The 19,410-nt window shown below is 33.7% G+C and overlaps 3 protein-coding genes across 5 annotated transcripts in view; 1 reads left to right on the forward strand and 2 right to left on the reverse strand.

Annotated features, from left to right (window-relative positions):
* Positions 1-339: 339 nt before the first annotated feature.
* On the forward strand, positions 340-4,401 carry LOC105680883. The gene is made up of 2 exons (XM_024368246.2): positions 340-2,451; positions 2,844-4,401. Exons 1-2 carry the CDS (start codon positions 2,164-2,166, stop codon positions 4,125-4,127), a joined length of 1,572 nt encoding a protein of 523 aa, XP_024224014.1. The 5' UTR covers positions 340-2,163; the 3' UTR covers positions 4,128-4,401.
* A 416-nt stretch (positions 4,402-4,817) lies between these two features.
* On the reverse strand, positions 4,818-6,222 carry LOC100742393 (protein BUD31 homolog). The gene is made up of 3 exons (XM_003490198.4): positions 6,010-6,222; positions 5,262-5,384; positions 4,818-5,185 (listed from the first exon to the last, which is right to left on the reverse strand). The coding sequence occupies exons 1-3, from the start codon at positions 6,101-6,103 to the stop codon at positions 4,968-4,970; spliced, it is 435 nt and encodes a 144-aa protein (XP_003490246.1). The 5' UTR covers positions 6,104-6,222; the 3' UTR covers positions 4,818-4,967.
* Positions 6,223-9,139: 2,917 nt separating this feature from the next.
* Positions 9,140-19,410, reverse strand: part of LOC100742517 — an 18,818-nt gene continuing 8,547 nt past the window's right edge. Inside the window, exons 1-4 of one of the 3 annotated variants that reach the window (XM_024368247.2) lie at positions 15,001-15,272; positions 14,487-14,683; positions 13,214-13,264; positions 9,140-11,900 (exon numbers count right to left, since the gene is read on the reverse strand). In XM_024368247.2, coding sequence (XP_024224015.1) covers positions 11,016-11,900; positions 13,214-13,264; positions 14,487-14,564 — 1,014 coding nt within the window. In that variant the 5' untranslated portion in view covers positions 14,565-14,683; positions 15,001-15,272 and the 3' untranslated portion in view covers positions 9,140-11,015. Of the gene's footprint in view, positions 11,901-13,213; positions 13,265-14,486; positions 14,684-15,000; positions 15,273-19,410 lie in introns of those variants that run through there. The other 2 variants (XM_033321203.1, XM_003490199.4) reach the window with 2 other exon arrangements.

Below are 19,410 nucleotides of genomic sequence, written 5' to 3' on the forward strand. Positions count from 1 at the left end.
GGAAAGACCTGGGAATACCAACGGTCAAGGAGGAGATTAGCAGATGTGCAAGAAGGTACAGAGAAAGAATAGCAACGTACCCGAATCGGCTGGCAGTGAAAACGATTAACAGATCAAGCATAGAAAGAATCTAGGACTGCACATAGATACACAACTCACATGGAAACAGCATATCAAATCAATAATAGACAAAATACAGATAGCAAGGAGACAAATGCATTGGCTAACGATCATAAAATCAATCTGGACGGACGGAATATCACTATGGAGGGACTACATAATCAGTAGGACACTCAGTACTAATACAGCCGTACTAATACATTCAGTACTAATACACTCTTAAGCATTGCATGCATGCTCTATCCAATTTTTAGTCAATGGTAAAACATTTCTGACGGGTAGCGGACTAACGTTCTTTCCTGTTTGAAAATGTTTTACCTTCGGAGCAGACCCGGCGAAGTAATCGGTAACACAGTTTTAATCTTCATAATGTAGAATTTTGTAATTATGAACAAACTTATCGTTATATATATATAAGATATAAATTTTGTGATGAAAAGTGAATATTTACCGAAAAACTTATAGTTAGTTTTTCAACAGTTCCTACACAATGTTGAATTAATATTTTATATTATTCCACGAATATAGTTACAGTGTTTGCTCCAAATTAAATAATAAATGCAAGAGTTATGCTTCTTTTTTATGTTATTTTTTCTTTCCATGCTTAAAATACGTTACGGTTATAAAAACTGAAGACAATAAGGCTTGAAGAATTGAGATATTTCCGAAACCCATCTTATAAACAGAAAGTCCACTTTCCCAATGACCATCACTAATAAATCCCTAGCTATGTAAAGTTTGAAAATTGTGCAAAATAGGTTTGCGCTTATTTTTAAACATATTTGGTGCACAGCCTGTTCGCCTTCTCAGTACCATACCCTTATATCGTAAATTTTTTCGGAATAAACCATTGCCAAGTTTTAGTCATTTTGAAGCAAGAGGGTAGGAATAATTTTTGAAGAACAGAATCATTCCAACGGTCGACGAAGAACCTTCAAAGATCTGAAAATATCAAGTTAGGGTGTTACTTGGGTGCATTGTGTGTGTAGTGCGTGTATTGTACGCGTAGTGCGTGTATTGTACGCGTAGTAAATGTTGTGTGCAGTGTAGTTGTATTTATAGCGACATTTCTAGCCATATTTATTACAATATGTATACATTTAGAGAACTTTCGGACATACAGTTTTGTTACGGTGCGGCGGACAGTAATAGCATAAAAATGCAAAATTTATACGCCGAAAAAATATCTCAATAGGACTATACCCAACGCAAAGATATTTCAAAGATAAGGCGAATTCAGCACAATCCGAATCTGGGAGATAGAAAACTGCATCGTATTCGAGAAAATTCAAGAAGAAATAATCTTTGCAAATAACGACAAATCGGAAAATTTAACGCAATTCCAGTTTCCCCGTAAGGATATTATTTACTGATGAGACAACATTTAATAAATGTGGAACAACAAATATACGTAACGAACATTTCTGGGCACGTGAAACTCTACACGCAATAAGAGATGGTTTGTGTAGAATGGTGTAGCATCACATTCTACCAATGCAGTGCAAGAGCACTTGACCAGCTGTTTTGGAAACAGGTGGAATTACTAGAATTAATGAAGATCTAATGAAAATTTTTCATATGAAATAAGAGAATTACGATAAAATGTGTGCGGCTTTTCTCTTTTCTTTCCTATTTCTCTCTCTTTTTTTTTTAACTTTAACCTTCGTTCCTACTTACTTAAAACTGGTCTTTAATTTTACCTATCTTGGAGATGTGACAAATTGAAAAGTAAATTGCATAAGTGAAATAAACACACGGAAATCATATATCCTTTTTTCACATTTGATGTTATGTATACGCAACATTGTGTTTTAGTAAAATATCAATTAACAATTAAAGTAAGTTATCGACAATAAATGTATTCATCTTCAGTAAATTTTAGTGGATTATAGTCTTCTTTACAATACTATGCGACAAATTCCGTTTCTACAATTAATAATTTATAAAAAGTAATTTTTATTGTTACATCCTAATATATATTACAGGCTAAAAAATTATTTAGTTCTGGAAAGGTTAGTATGTAACATTCGATTAGGAAAGGCAATGGAGTTAAAAGGTAGCGCAAAAAGCAACCGTATACGGAGTTCGTTAAAATCGAAAAAATTGATTGCACCAAAAGTGGAAGTGATTACGGAAAATGTTTTTGTACCGATAACAAGGACCATATTTACGAAGAAACGTGGTGATGCAATGCAGTGCAATTTTTCCGTACCAAAAGTGGACTTCGTTAAGTTATACCAATGTAATAACGGCGCAACGATGCCATTATTAAAGAAACCATATAGCCTTCTAGTAAAAAGCTGTACAGATCCAATACCCTATCCGAACCAGGTTATTCATCTAAGCTGAGTTATTGTTTTTCTCGTCTTTCCATTTTTGATTTCTCCTACGCGCGCATAGATACAAGATTTCTAAAATTAAAGAGAACATTTTTTTAAAGCAAACCTCTATCATCAAAGAAAATTATATTTACGCTATCATAAGTGAAATTTCACTGCAATATATATATATATTTTTTTCTTATATATATATCAATAAAATCAAATAAACGCAATTAAATGTTTTACTATTATCCAATATTAAATAAAAGGTAAAATAGTTATTGTTTCTAACGGTTGCAAGAACTCCATTCTCTATATTACTATTCCAGACGATAATATTAAAACAAAGTTCGCATAGAGTGAAATTTCATAGCCTAATATGCAACGTTAATGTGTTTCCAGACTAATATAGTAAGTAAACACAAAGAAGTAGAAACATCAGGAAAACGGTTACGTTCGATTAATAGAAGTTACAGTTTTGTAAACATTAAGAAAGTAAATTTCTCTCAGCAACCAGAAATTAAAAAGCAACAAATATTGATATTTCCTTCATCGATTTCTGATCTGCCTTTGACTTCGTTCAAACGTTACTCTCCTGCAATGGATGAAAACGCAATTAAAACAAGTAAACGGAAGAAAATGGATAAAATTAATGAGAAAACAATAACTGGCGGTATTAATCGCATCTCATCGAATCTTCCAAAAACAAACGGTAATGATAAAAAATTGAAATTACACGAATCAGAAAATGTTATTCGTCGATCGCAGAATGATACTACTCGGACTAAATATTTGTCATCAAGTTCTAAGGAAAAGATACATCTGATGGAAAACAATATCAATAATTCAATTATGTCAAGGAACACCTCGAATGTTTCAATTACATTAAGTTCAACAAATCCAACAGCGACCACGAAGAGAGAAGACGTTAAAAAACAATGTATTTTTGATCCTTATTGTGAATCTGTCTTGGAAAATATCGACGTAGCCATAAGAGGAACAATTTCTAATAATATCATTGATTGTGGAAAAGAATTAAAGTATCCAATTACACATATCGAATCGGAAGCCTTTAATCAACTTCAGTCTACCATGTTTGATGTTTCGACATCAGACAATTTTTTAAAAATGAACGGACCCGATACGATAGAGACTATGCATAGTAAAATGTTGGCTACGCGTAATTTTCGGCATCATTCTCGAGAGAACATTGGCCATTCGATTCTATCGTTTCTTCGGAACAATCGATCTCAATATCAGGATAGTACAAACTCGCACTACGGCCGTATGTGCAAGATAAAATATTCTTGGCAGGTCATTGGTACAAGTTCACAAACATCACAGACACTTTTAGACAATTTAGTTAAGGAAAGCAATCTTCTCGATGACGAATCAGTCTACAAATGTAGCGTTAAATATTCTTGGCAAATTATTGGAATCGCTACACAAACTTCTCAAAGAGATTTCACCGTTTCAGAATGTCGATCGGCTATTTCATTTTTATCTGCAAGAACAAATACGATTTGTCATCCTATTAAAGAAATGATATGTGACTCACCACCAACTGCTACAGTTTGGCGAAAGGGTAAAAGATTTATTATATTAAATAACCAATACACACAAACGTTTACTCATAAAGAATGTCAGACGGTTTTTACAGAACTTTACAAAAAATACCAGAATTAAAAGTTATCGTTCACTTCATATTAAAAGTATTGAAATCAGTGGTAAAAATTATATTATACGAAAAATCTATATATTATCAATATGATACATATCTTGCATCAGCTTCTAGTTCAGTTTTACTTTTTCAAATCGAACAGAGATTTATTTATTTTATTAGAAAATAATTAAAAAATTTTCAATCTTTATACATACGTAGATTATCTTATGTTAACTTTTAACTGGAATTGTTAGAACACAAGTAATCAATTTAAGTTAGATTTTTGGTACTTTACGATACAATACCATTAGCAAAAACATAAACACATCTTTATTATCATCGCTACACGTTATTCAGAATGTGCTTTATATTTGAAGTTATATTATTTAATTCTAAAAGATAAATAAAGTGTACATATTAAGTTTACAAATGAATTTACAGAATACAAATTAAATTGGATTACCCAAAAATTCAAAGTTTGACTTCATTTCATTCATGCGAATTACTTATGATCTAATAATACCAACCAAAGTTTATTTTCTATTTCACTTCAGATGAAAAGTTTTTAATTCGTCCATACATTTCAATTATTTATATGATAAATTCAAATGTAAGAAGTCTGCAATTACATAAAAACAACAATGTTGTTTTAGACTATTTAAAAATACTTGGAATTAGTCAGTAGAGATGGAGAATTGTACAATTAGAGAGAATTATGAGGTATAATAAAGGTACATACGCTTTTAATTTATAACTTGATACTTTCATAGGTCATCGATATTATGCAATACAGTTTTAGGTAATATACAATGCAATATCATTAACAGAAACATAAATACGTATCTTGTAGTCATTGCTAAATGTTATCCAGAACATCCTCTGCATCCACAGTGAATGCATTCCACTATTCTGCCTTCTTCGAGTTTGCCCTTAGGTACTCTACAAATACAATTTGTACCAAAGTTAGTATCCCTGTGTTGTATACAACGTAGACAGCACAAGTTTTCGTATCCCACTTTCTTCCATTTGGCTATCAAATTTCTATCTGCTATATTTTCGTTCAGGCAATAATCATACAATTCTGAAAACATAGAACATATAAAAGAGTAAATAACAGTGAGGAAAGTAAGGAAATGAAATAATCAATGATACTTTACCGCGACTTATCGCTTTCCGTCTATAATATAAGTCATATATGTATCGTGATTTCTGATGGTGAATTTTAAATATGGGCCATAAAGATTCTTGTTTTCGCTTGCCCTCGTGAGGTTCCGTTTCAGCTATGATTCAAACATCAATAGATTAGAATTATTTAAAAGAATAATTTTAGACTCAAACACATTTAGATTTCCCATTATCTCTTCGATATTTTCAAGAAACCATTAATCATGGCTGGATGTGTTAAATGAAATTGTTATTGTAAAGGATAAATTGAACGTTATAGGATATCAGGAGATGCTGCATGGCAAATTATTGTCTTTTATAAACAGAATAGGAGACAAACAGACAATTTTTTTCAATAAGATGATGCTCCTATTTATACAATCAGTGTTATAAAAAATGGTTTCAAGATTTCAGAATAGAATTATTGCGATGGCTATCGTCGAGTCCTGATGACGCACTAAACATTAAATGAAAACTTAACAAAATTAGCATTAAGTTGATATTTTTCCCAGACTTCGAAAGAAAAAGATATTATTTGTTTTGTATCTTCAGTTTTCTTTTATACTATAATATGAAATTATATAAACGATTTTGTAAATTTTTATTTTAATATTATGAAAAATCTAGAAATAGGGTTGAGTTGATAATTATTCGCGACATAGTATTTCGTATAGCAAATAGAAACATTTCGTTATCAACATAACCTTCTAGTCATAACCTGTATTTTCTTTTTCTTCTTACCTTCTCGCATTTTCTGTTCTAATTCTTCTAGCGTCGGTTCAATTAATTCCCAACCATCTGGCGGAGGTTTCTTACTTCTACGTACTTTGGGCATTTTTAATTCGCATCAGCGTTACCAGGAAAAGTATACAATATACAGTTTACAGTAATGTCAAGTCGTAGAGTTATAATGCCGTTACTTGTGCACTTCTGTACCTGTGTAGATTATGCATAGCTATAGATACGTTACTGCCGTGACGAATCAAAGCAAACGAATAATGGCGGCATGGCGGCAAACCACAAATGAAACACCGTTCTCATATTTTTTTTAAACAGTTTCTTCTTCAGAAATATCAAGATAATTCAATATTGTACAGAATAAATTCGTGCTGCATAATGCACCTTTTGTAAAATAGAAAAATTCATGCACAGATACTATGCGTATCGACATTTGTTTAAAACATTGATTTGATGAGAATTTACAACCATTCAGAATTACAAAATATAGTTATTGTTATATTATATTTACTATAGTTATATTAAGACTATACATATGTATACGTAAAATTGGTAGAAGAAAAGCGGAAGAAGAATTAAACAATAAGAATGGATGAAATTCTAAAGCATCATTTAAAAGATATTTGGATATATTAAACAATTATTTCTATAATCAATGCTCTGCTACACGAGCATTCTCAACCTGTAGAACATATTATCTTTAATTCTTATAATGAATAATACATATATTATGCACCAATGAGTAGATTAATCTCCTATAAACCATATGTCTAATGATATTGTACACTCACCTACAGAACAAGTAAAAAAAGAAAAACTTAAAAACTCATTAAAACTTCGTTGCAAGATAGGAAATGCTAAATTATGTAATAAAATTCATTTATTTTATATATATTATATTAAATTATCATTTAAAAATCACAACATCACACAAAAATCATTTCGTAGAAAATATACTGTTTACCATTTTTCCCAATTTTGGGTAGTTTGAAGGCAAATTCAACTGGTCTAGAAGGTTTACTGAACAGAATTGGATTTAGTCTATAGTCAACACTAATTTTTCGAAAGCTCACCATTTTATTCCAAAAATGTATGGTACGAAAATATAAAGAACAAAATGTCGGACATAAAGTGTTGCGTGATACGAAGTGTGTAGTTTATAAAACGATAGGAAAACTCGAAGAAGATTTGACAAGACGCAAAAAATCGCAATCGATCGCAAACGCCATCGTGTTTGAAGAAGAAGAGAGCACGTGTGCTCGATAGTTTATTATCGACACTCAGAAAGACATTCACAAAGAATGCCACGAAACGAATGCTGTGTCAGCAACTTTTTTTTCTACCATTGAGCTTTTTTTGCTATTTGGAAGAATGGAGGAGCCGAAGGAGAAAATGTCAATAGATGATGTGGAAATCGCTGTGTTACGTTCTCACGAAACGTTCTAGACTGACTGTCGGTTAAGAAGAGCATCGACGACCTGAGGGCTTGATTGATTCCTAGTAGCGCGACCAGTAAGAAATCGATCGATATATACTGCTCGTCCCATGGTTGATGTTTGACGAAAAAAAGAAAAAGTTTGCTTTCCTTTTAGACACGGTTCATCCGACCTCTAGTTTTCTGTATTATCGGTCGATGCCGTTAACCTCGTTCCCAGAGACTTGCTGATGGTTTTTCAAGTTTATACGTGTATTTTATTTTCTGTCACTTATAAAGACACGTACAGACTCTGGTTACTATAATCACTACAATCAAATTTAACATTTTCAGTATTTTTAATTTTTTTATTAAAATTAAGCGACGTGGAAGAAGGAGATAATAAATTAAATAGTTGCTATATGTATATATGTGCGTAATCATCTATAAACAGTTTAAACAACCAATGATAATTTGTCCTTTATCCGACATAATATACATACGAATATGCGTCTCTGACACATTACAAGTAGAAAAATGAAATTTCTGCGTGTGGTTGAATTAATTCGGTAACCAGGGACTGAATATATTTTTTTAACAGTAGTTTTCGTTCACTCTTTTTACTAATGCTCGAATAACAGTGTATAAAGTAACGTGCAATTATAAAGTAACTATTATGTGTATAAAGCGTATAAAGTGCAGTGTATAAAGTAACTATTATACACAATTGTAATAAATTCTGTTAATGTTTCAACCGCTGGATTATAGGATAACGTATAGTTTACGTTGGTAAGTCTTGTACAGATACAAAGCTGTATATAGTGCAGTAGCCTCAAGGAGCGTTCTAGTTTGATCTCTAAGATTTACATGAAATAGATTATGATTTCATCTCATTTTACTCCATTCGATAGAATCCAAACTTATAACATTTTTCTTCGCATCTCAAATCGCTTAAAATGTAAGAGTCGAACGACCTTGTTCTGTCCAAAACAAGACCTTTCTTGGTGTTGGTAGATATAAAAAGCGATGGAAGAGAAGGAGAAGTAGCAACAGTAGGTACACAGCCAGAGAGCATATGGAATTACCCCGAAATCGCGGCAGCTTTGACATAACGAGGCTTCAATCTCCAGAACGAAAAACGAAGAAGAAGCGTACAGGAAAAGCTAGTTGATTGTTCTTACACGACGCTGCGACGATTCGTCCTCTCTGAGCAGAGCCACGAAGAGGAGAGTGTCAGAGAGGATGGCGATCTAAGTTCAGAAACAAAAGGAACGAAACAAGACTTCAGTTTGACCGCTGAAAATTCCTTAAGAGGGTAGCTCGGTGAAGAAGAAATTATGCTAAAGGAGGTGGAGGTGGCAAGATTCCGCAAAATCCAACATTGCATAAAATTCGCATAAAGCCTGGGATAAAATTTCGAGCGAGCAAAACGAATCAAGGAAGACACGGGCACCCGTGACTCGGAGATAAAAGCGAAAAGCTTTCGGTGGAAATTCCGTGAAATTAGTTAAAAATTGAAAGCGGCAAACTGGGGACATTACATAAGTGCAACGAAAGAATCACAGAGAAAATTTGCGTGTATAAGGTACGCTAATTTTTTAACGAAATAATATGCAATATACAGAGTCCTGTGTGCTACTGGATGTTATATAGTTATAGCTTTCTTCATTACGATAAGAGGTAAATTGGCGGACATTATTGAACTTGAGACTCGCTGTGGCTCTCGTGCATAGGATGCTCCATAGGTTCGTGTAGAGAAGTTTGCTGGGCCCGAGGAATATTTTTCTTAAGTTTTAATTTGATTTTTGATTTTAATAAAGAAACGCTGAAAAATTGCACTATATTATTATTATTTATTATTATATATTAAACTTTGAAATTTTGCAATAAATGTGATTAATTCTGTGTAAACGATGTAATATTTTGCAGTAAAACTTAATAATACTTATTGCGCTTGAGAAGACTCACAAATTTAGATTTTATATAGATACAATTAGTGATAAAGATTATTTATCTATCGCAAACGAACTTTTCTAATTCAAAAACATATTTGATGGAAAATGGAGGTTTTAGACGATCGAAGAATGTTAAAGTTCCAGGTTTTTCTACAATTGAAGAGATGAAACTTTATTACTCCTAGACTGTCGGAAATTAAATGCTATAAATTATATAAATAGCTAATTATATATAGTGATATAAGGTTATCAAGGTTCTTTTTGCAGAAGTGGTCTCAAATTATACATAAATTACATAGAAAAAAGTAAATAATAACATAAATCAATGGATAACTTATCTTTTCGATAATTATACAAGTAGCACTTGCTTAACAGTAGTTTACATTTAAAAATATATTGCCATTCTCGAATATGTAGATGTTGCTTTTTGTGAGATATAAAACACGGTTGACTTGGAAATATAAAACGGCTTTCCCGTACAACATTTAATAGCTAGTCTTTCAGTAGATGACAGTTATAAATGGATGCATTGTAACTAAATAATAAATTAAAATTTTTTTGTAATAAATTTATATGGAAGACGGCAGAATATTTAGTATATTCAATTTCTCTTTTCAACAATACCTTTACTATATGATTTTGAATATGATTAGTTGCTTTATTCGTGACTCGCTGTAGTTTTTGAAATCGAATATTCTTTGAATATCTTTCACTTTAATAGCTGAAGACTAAAACTATAGTAGATTTTAGTAAATATATTTCATTTGAGAAAAGAAGTATAAATTGCAATGCTTAAAAGAATATCTTTCTTTATAAATCCGGTCAACTACTTATTTACAACGTTGCAACTGTTATCATTTAGTACTCGCACTTCAAATTATTACATTATTACATTATAGTAAGGGATAGTAAGATATAGTAAAAAAGTTATTTGGATACTGAAAATTCGAATAAAAATGATAAATCAAATGTTATTCATCACTAATGGATAAATATACAATAGGATAAGAATGAATTCGAATAACATAATAAAAATTCGAAAGAATAAATAAAATACGAGATATTTGTATCTTTCCTCTATATTTGAAAGACAGATTATCACGTTGTTTATTATCATTATTTTTTAATTCCTTGAATTTTATTGTAATTTGTAGTTTTCATCTATTTCCATGACATTTTTTTATCCTGACAAAATATTTTTTAGCTGTTAGCTGTACAGATTATATAATTTTTTCATATAAATTTAGTACGATCGTTCAGTAACGAGTCGTTCCTCCTTATAAATTTAAAAATACGTGTAAGATATTTGTTTTTTAATAATTTGGTAAAATACTGACCTGGGTTATTCTGTACAATATTTAATTTCATGTTTCTCTTAGAAATTTGTCCAACATTTCATTTACAGGAAACAATATAAGCGAACTGAAAGTGTTCATATCAAAAGCAATATACATACTTAATATTTAAATACAATGTTAATTCTGTTCAAAACGAGTAATTAATTCGTTATATATACATACATATGTATGATATATTCGCAAGAATGTCAATCTTGAGATCGTTTCCGAACAAAACCATTATCTTGGAAATTGTGTCACACAATTGCAGCTCTTCCTTGACGAATTCTACAAGTTCTCACGCTACACGCAAGTACCTTTATATCCAAATGCAGTATCAGAAGTTTGGCTGCAAGATGGTTGGTTCGATCGACAAAAGCTATTTTTCTTCTCTTTGGGTATTTGCTTAATAAATGTCTTTTGTTCCTCCGCCATAATCCTGCCTCTCTCTTCCTCGCCCGATGTATCTTTTTCCCCGATTTTCCCAACGTTGCCGTTGCTTAAATGCCGTTCCATTTGAATTCCTTCTGTCGTTTTCTCATTTTTTCCCAAAAGGTTGCACATACTAACGCGTTTTTCTCTCAACAAGAATTTATCAAGAGTTACATTAGGTCTGGCCAACACATCCATTCTGTCAAAATGGTAAGCACTACCTATGCGATCTCTCTGCAGTGATCTGGCTAATACGTCCATTCTGTCGAATTGACAGATACTTCCACCGCGATCTCTCTGCAATGGCCTGGCGAGAACCTCCATCCTATCGAACTGGCAGATGCTCATTCCACGATCTCGTTGCCATAATTTTGGCGAAGTATCGAATTGACAAACACTTATTCCTCTGTTTCGACAAAAAGATTTGGTTGTCCCGGTTTTGTCCAGCTGATAGACGCTTGTCTTTCGTTCGTCTAGCAATAATTTCGTGGAATCGCAGGCCGGCTTAAAATTCTTTAAAGTATCCTGTTCACTGAAGGAGTCGAGCGTGTTATTTTCCGTAAACACGGAAAATTGAAGGTCGAACGCGCTTTTCGTGCGACGCGCTGTACCTCCGCCACCTGGGAGAAAGGACACGCTGGAACCAATGAACGCACTGTTTTGCCTCGGTCTCATTTGTCCCAAAGCGTAGTTCGAGTCGTGCTTTATTGGACACTCTTCGCAAAGAATATTGCATTTCGAGAATGTGCGTCGGTTCTGTGAACAAACAAACAGATGATTTGTAAATTAATTTTGATCGCCACTTGTAAACAGTTCAATTGATCTTTGTAATCTACATTCGTGTTTGGAGTGGTTTGTTTAAAGAACGATGGTTTGTTTAGAGAAAGTCGCGATGAACAGGGTAAAATATGATACAGATTTGAAAAGTATTACCTACGTTTTATATAAAATTAAGATGAATAGATCATTATTCTAGGTATAATTAAGATTATGATGTATACATGTCTATATCATTTTGTTTACATATAAATCAAACTTTTATCAAAAACAGTATTCCATTTGGAAACTTTAATATCTCAAAAATCAGTTTAATTTCTATAGAAAATAAATTGTCCATTAATTTTTAATTTATTTAATGGTAATTCAGATTTTTGCAACATCCTTCCATTGAAATGAATTGAATGTGTAAAAGATTCAGCCTTTCAGTATGGAATATTTCTCAATATATTGAGAAATATAAAAAATCCAGTTCCCTAGTTGGATGAAAATTTCGATTTCTTCTCTTCTATTAATTATTAATTATTTAATACATAATTAATAAGAGTGTGTCGTATATAATATATTATTCATATTTTAAACATTAATGCATAACATTTCTCTCGTGTTTGTTATATCTACGTTATATGTTGTTGCGTTGCTCCTTTCCGTTATGAATTTATGCATATGTACGTATGTATGCCGGACAGTGGATGTAAAAAATATTTACTCAATCCATGTTTTTCAATGAAACATTTTTCCCTAAATTTTACATTTCATGTTCGAGAAGTTAAGTCTCTAATTGAATAGAAAATTGTCTAGAAAATTGTAGTAGGAAATTTGAATCTAGTAAATGATAAAGTCGAAATGTCAATATAAATACATAGTGGTTATTTGGAATCACGACGAAGAAATCAGAAATGAATCGGTGGACGGTAAAAGTAAAATAGCATTCCAGAAGTGCAAGGTTTGAAAACAATCCATATTGTGATCTGCGCGCGCGCACGTGTTTGTGTGTGTCCAAGTCCGTGTCAAGTAATAAAAGTTGATAGAAATGCAGCGATTTATTGTGATACCGATAACAAAGTATTTTTTGTTTTCTTTCTGATAAGGAACTAGAAGTTTGAAAGCAACTAATTTTAGCAATAAATAATATGCGGTCCTGCAACACAAGTTATAAATGTATAATATTTCGCATAGGATAATTACGGGAAGAATGCGGTACATTTTTTTAAGGATGAATGTTGTTGGTAGTGGATTATATGTTGGGTATTAAGAAATTGTATGTTACTTTTATAGTCGCATTGTACAACCTCGATTTGGTGGAAAATGATGTAAGATAGCTGCATTCGGGTCAAGCATCTCTGAAATAATAATAGATGATTTGAAAGATTGATAAAAATTGACTAAGATCTTTCGACATTTTTGTCTTTAGATTTGATTTTTATCTTTATATTTTTCTTTTTATGTTTTTATATGAAGTTTCCTGCAATTTGTCCTGGCGGACGTTCAGAAAGCTGTTATACCTTGATTAAGAGTAACGTATGGATGTTATTCTCGTTGGATTTGATCGTTAAATATTCGTTAAGTAAGTTTCAACCAGAAAGCTTAGAGCAATTAAATTCTGTTAGTTGAGCGGAACGCCAATCAGGACGCAGCCATTAATGTCTAATTGAGTTAAGAAATTTCAATTAGTTCGTCTCAATTAGAAGATGCCATCAATAATTCAGTCAGTCTCAAGTAAAAAATTTTTACTACTATATAATTAATTAGGATTGTGTAGGAGTCTTTCGATCATCTTACGTTAGGTCCACATTGTTGTTTACAAATTACGTTCGTCAACAGCTTTGGACACTTGTGAACTTATTTGTGAACAACGAGTAGTGAACAGAGAACACTCCTTATTCAAGAGACGTTGCATCAAAGGTACCAATTATAATGCAGGATCCAGATGTATTCGTGCCTGCAGTAGAGCTGGCGTATTATTTGCAAATAACTTATGAGCAGATGTAAAGCAGCTTGTAAACTTCGATGTTACTGCCTTCTGAACAATCAGCGTGAGAATCGTTCGTTGATAGAAAATTTAACGTAATCAACATTCCTTCTTTGACTGAAATTGATATTCGAAAATTTATACTTGTTTCTAATATTTATTGGATTATGGTAAGTAATTTCTCATAGGTCCGAGTAATTTGTCATATGACATTTCGATAGAATTTTTCAATTCATCTTCGTTTTTTAATAAATTATTTGTCTCTTGTATCAAAATTTATTCTCTTCCAGCATCGATGCTCTAAATCATTTTTTCTTCTAACATTATCTGTTTTTACTATGAAACACGCAATTACATGCAATACGAGCAGCAAATCTTCACATATATTGAGATTTATAGACGAACAAAATCAACAAGTGGCTGCGCGTACCAACACTAAACGAGTAACAACGCTACAACTATGAATAGCTTGCAAACAATTTTAGCCAGTCTGAACTCAGCATTAGACAGCACGAAGGTCAATACACAGTACACAGTATTAACGTATAGTCATAAAGTATCAATTATAAATAAAATATATATTTATGCATTACCTGTAGTTGATTTTGTTCAATCGTGGTACAATTTTGTTCGTCTTGTGGCAGGAATTTCGGTTGAGATGGTTCCAACATTCTTATCTTGCCCCATCGATTGAAGAATAATGCAATTGCCGCAGCCCATAGAAAGAGTACGAAAATAACTATCAAGGCCTCTTCAGCTCTGAGTATAACTGCACCTAGTTCTGGACTGCCTATTACAACATCGTTCGAGTTACTATTTAAAGTTTATTGTCTAACTAAATATAACACTCTTGTGAACAAAACTGTTTGAGGGTCTTGGGTAAGAGCCGTGTCCGAAAGGAATTTCCTCCGGACGTTTCCCTACTACTGCAGCTACCTTCTTCAGGTATCGAAGGATCCACTGAAATCGATGTACATCGTGAAGATCTCTTTGTTTTTATATAGGTGAGACTTCAAACAGTATAGTTCACAACAGAGTTATGTATGACAATCCGTGGCATGAAACTTTCAAATCTGTTGTACAGTAATTAAATCCTTAAATATTTACGATTTAAACAGTAGGTATTTTATATGTCGTTCAGTTTCCGACTGAACGCACAAAGGCTAATGAGTCCTCTGGATGACCAAAATGATTTTCTTGGCTAACCGCTAAAGGCTCTAGGGCAAACACATCTGCGATATACCATATTCCTCGAGTATCCTCAATGATTCCTGAATGTGACGGTAATAATATTGCAAGGTTTCCAAGCAACAATTTACTCACTGCTGCGTTCTTCCCGTTACTAATATTACAAATCTTATTTCCTTAAAAGCCAAAGTGAAAGAGAAAGTAGAACATCTGTCTAGAAAGATTTTTTTTCTTTTTATTTACAAGTACTTTACAATCAATTGTCACATTGAGAATTTTGAGTAAGTTTCTCTGGCGTGGCGCAATAACATGACTAATTATTTATAATAAGTTTATGTCTAGTTGAATCTAGTGCTTAGATCTAAAGGATAGTGTTTTCTTAGCCTGCGGATCTGGTCCGACGTATTAAGTAATTTAGTAACTAGGGGGTTTCGATGGTTATTAACTCTTATGATATATCTATTAGTACATTTTATTATTCCTTCTTTGACTGTGAGTATCTTGAGGTCGCGATGTATTGTTTCGTTGGTAACATACCAGGGTGCATCTATTAGGGATCTTAGAGTTTTCGATTGGAAGCGTTCAAGTATTTCAATGTTGGAATTACTTGCTATTCCCCATAGTTGGATTCCGTAGGTCCAGACAGGTTTTATTATAGTCTTGTAGAGCGTAATTTTGTTCTGCGTGCTTAAGTCGGAACATCGGCCAATGAGCCAGTAGAATTTTTTAAGTTTGGCCTTGAGTTGCTTCGATTTGTCTATGATGTGTTGTTTCCGTGTCATTCTCCTGTCCAGAGTCATGCCCAGATATCTGATTCAATCCTTGTTAGGAATTGTAATGTTATTAATGATCACCTGAGATCAGGTTTGTTTTCGCAGGGTGAAGGTTACATGTGTGGATTTATTTTCGTTAATTTTGATGCCCCATTTGTGGAACTGCCTAGAAAGATGAAACAGGATTTCGAATTGTTCGAGTTCATCCAGCACGCGCTTAAACTGGTCACATGCAACAGCTAGTCGGAATTGTAACTCATTCAACGCTTGTAAGAAACATACTACACCTACATTGGTCAAACGCAACAACCGTTGGAGATGCACCAGCAAGCGCAGACAGATAGTTGAAAACATCCAACCATATTTATTCATGACGAATAACACGAAAACGTTGCATGATTTTTGGATTCCGTCGATGTTTTACTTACGGGTACGATCATTTTTTACAATTACATCCAAAATGAGTATCAAGGACCTAACTACGAACAGAATAGATATATGTGTACGACTTCGTGTCTCATATTCTAAAATACCGATTTCGATAAAAGTCACAGTGTTTTTCACATCCTCGCAATTTACTACAACATACAACCTCGTATTGCTTATTTCATCAAATATACCTCATTTTTCAATCATTAAAAATTCGCCAAATTTCCTAAACTAAACTAAACGTTAGCCTCGTTTACCTGGAAACGTATAAATATCTCGAAAACTCTAGCCGATACGGGAAAATATTTGAAATAAATGTTGTACAGTGTCGAGAGAAACAAGTTACACCGATATTAATTATATCTTGCAACGAACTTGAAAAGGTCACCGCAAAGGTCAGATTTATGCGTCTAAATGGGAATCATATTTCTTTTTTTTTTTCATAATAAACAAATATCAGTTACTCGTATCTTTCGTATAAGCCAATATCAAAATATTAAATTTCAAATGAATTTCAATTTCATGTAAATTTTGTTCCCTTGACAGATAATAACCGGCAGAGACGATGGATCGGCAGCCGGCATGCTTTTATTCGTTCGATCCATAGATACGTAGCAAAAGTAATCTTTATAGTTTCGTCTCTTACATTTTTCTAATTTTCAATTTTCATATCTTATATCATTCACATTTCATTTTTCAAATGTAAATGAAAAGATAAAACATAAGATAGGCAAATATGTATATTGCGCAATATATAGGCATTTAAAAATGTGTGATTTCATTTAAAAAATGGAGGTAGCATTCAAAATTCATAAACACGTCCACCTGAAAACCAAGCAACTTTTGTTTCAAACATTTCTTTGTATCTGAAAAATTGAAAAAATTATTTAGGTGGCCTATTTTTGGCGGCTCCTTTATCCTATCTTTGGTTTTGTCATGTGTATCACCGATCACTGTTTGCTTTATTTTCTCGCTTGTGGCGGTCTCATTCTAAAAATCGAAAAATTCGTTCTACCATTTTGATCGAGATTGAAATTTCCGAGGACGATGCAAAGTCTGTGTACTTACGCGCATTCGAAAATCCATATAGATGAATAGGAGGCGGGAAATACTTCATTAGCCTCCAGCTGTCCGTATACCATCTCTCATAAAATGGAGAAAATCGTGTGGATTTTGTACAATAAAGCCGATTCAACTCCGCTCGCTTATCTCTTACGCTACTCGCTCCCATTCGAGAGTTATACGCGTAAAAATAATTTATCTTCTTCTTCAAAATGTTTTTAAAATGTCGTAATTTTGGCAGAATGCAATATTTATCTTTATACAGCTATATATTTTGTAACTTTATCATACATTATCGGGTTTTAATATGTTGATTAATATTTATTAGCAGATTTATTTGACAACACTAATCGAATAGCAAACATCCTCGAGGTTCGCCGAAATTTTACTAGAACTGTTGCACGTCAAACCACTCTGATACTCCTTTGCTTTAGTTTTATCAAACTCCTACTCCAAACAACGCCCAATGCTGCCAACAATCATACGAACAAATTTTTTTAATAATCTCAACTCGAACGCTTGCATGTTCGTCGTTAGAAGAAAATTTCACGTTAGATATCACGTTAATCGCACTTATGGGGTTTGAGTTTTGCAAGAAGCAGGATAATCTTCTCGGAAGCATTGTGTCCCTAAAACGGTGAAATACAGATATCCTACTCTGTCGGCGGCAGCGTCTTTTGAATTTTTAAAATGTTGGTAGAACTTATTGTCGCAGGCGTAACTTAACCTGTTCAAAAAATTGTGTATTTGTTCGTGTATTCTTTTGTCACTTTTTCAGATCATATTTTACTGTTGCTGTTGTTCTCTTCGTTCGATTTGTTTAGCGGAACGTTTGCGCTGAAAACAACTGTTCGAAACAGGATTCGACGTTCGACGGATCGCGAGGCAGTTGGCTAGGCACGCGTAACAATTCGTATACAGTGTTACATCCAATCGCGTGTATTTTTTACTCAGCGCTAAACGCAAAAATTCGGTTGCGAAGTCGAATCGTTCAACGGCCTGAACATTGCTTGAGACTTCAAAAACTAGCAATGATTGATGCTCCGCGCGTCGAATTATGAATCGCCCCGCCGCTCTGCGTAAGAAGATCTATACCTCACAGGAAGAATGAAATTAAGAACGGCTACCTCGAAGCGCGACCGTACCAGACGAAATTCTGGCAAAAGCAAAAAGAAAGCGAAATTAAGAAGAATTCCACAGGTTGTGCTCGGAACCTGTGGGCTCAATTATCGTGTGTCTGGCAGCATGCGTCGGTTTCGTTATACGATTGTGGACATCAGAAGGCGTTGTTCCTGCTCTCTTGCCTGGGTATGTTATGCTTACCTTTTCCATTGGTTGATCTAGATCATTGCCGGCGAATGCGTCGGCGGTTCTATATTGGACTTCCCATGCGTGAACAGAAACGATTTCAGGACGTGCATGGTAGTCTTTTGTAGAAAAATGTTAAGGAGAAAGATGAAAAGCAGTTGACCAGTTTCACTGCGTCTAATCGGAAATTACATGCGGAAATGCGAGTGTAACAAGTCCGGAAATTGAATTGCTGTCCGACGAAATTTATCTACCAAATTAACAGATAAATTGTATCGGTGTGCACTGCTGCGTGCTTGCGTTTCGTAATGGTTATTATCTTTCCGTGGCACGAAGTAAAACACGAAACACTCGAAACACGATATCGATATCTTATATGTCGGAGAGGTGACAGCTATAGGGTTGTGGGCGTTTGATAAATCTTGATTGGAACTGGCCATCGTCGCGGTATAACAAAGGAACGGTTTGCTAACACGAGTATGGATAGTACAGGCTTGATAATCAACCGTGGCGGTTGGACACTCGCGATACTAGTGATATTGGTCTTAGGTTCAATAACGAATCCGCGGCGAACGGGATGATAGATCTACTTGCGCGGTACACTAACTCAAGCGTGTAACACTCACGAACCGTAAGGCGTTACTCCTCGTCGATGAGATCGCAAACAAAAGAAGAATGCATCTCCGTCCCGATGATGCCACCGAGGAAAACTATGATGGGGTGTGTCTAAGGACGCGAGATCATCGGATTCGTCGAG

This window comes from Bombus impatiens, unplaced genomic scaffold (assembly GCF_000188095.3).
Source record: "Bombus impatiens unplaced genomic scaffold, BIMP_2.2 scf_0407, whole genome shotgun sequence".
NCBI lineage: Eukaryota > Metazoa > Arthropoda > Insecta > Hymenoptera > Apidae > Bombus > Bombus impatiens.

What these genes read in the sequence shown, in the direction of transcription:
- LOC105680883 (XM_024368246.2), top strand. Translation starts at nt 2,164, where the DNA reads ATGGAGTTAAAAGGTAGCGCAAAAAGCAACCGTATACGGAGTTCGTTA. An exon ending in CAATACCCTATCCGAACCAG is followed by an intron (nt 2,452 to 2,843) that starts GTTATTCATCTA and finishes ATGTGTTTCCAG; the next exon opens with ACTAATATAGTAAGTAAACA.
- LOC100742393 (XM_003490198.4), bottom strand. Translation starts at nt 6,103, where the DNA reads ATGCCCAAAGTACGTAGAAGTAAGAAACCTCCGCCAGATGGTTGGGAA. An exon ending in AGAACAGAAAATGCGAGAAG is followed by an intron (nt 5,385 to 6,009) that starts GTAAGAAGAAAA and finishes TTTGAATCATAG; the next exon opens with CTGAAACGGAACCTCACGAG. An exon ending in ACGGAAAGCGATAAGTCGCG is followed by an intron (nt 5,186 to 5,261) that starts GTAAAGTATCAT and finishes CTATGTTTTCAG; the next exon opens with AATTGTATGATTATTGCCTG.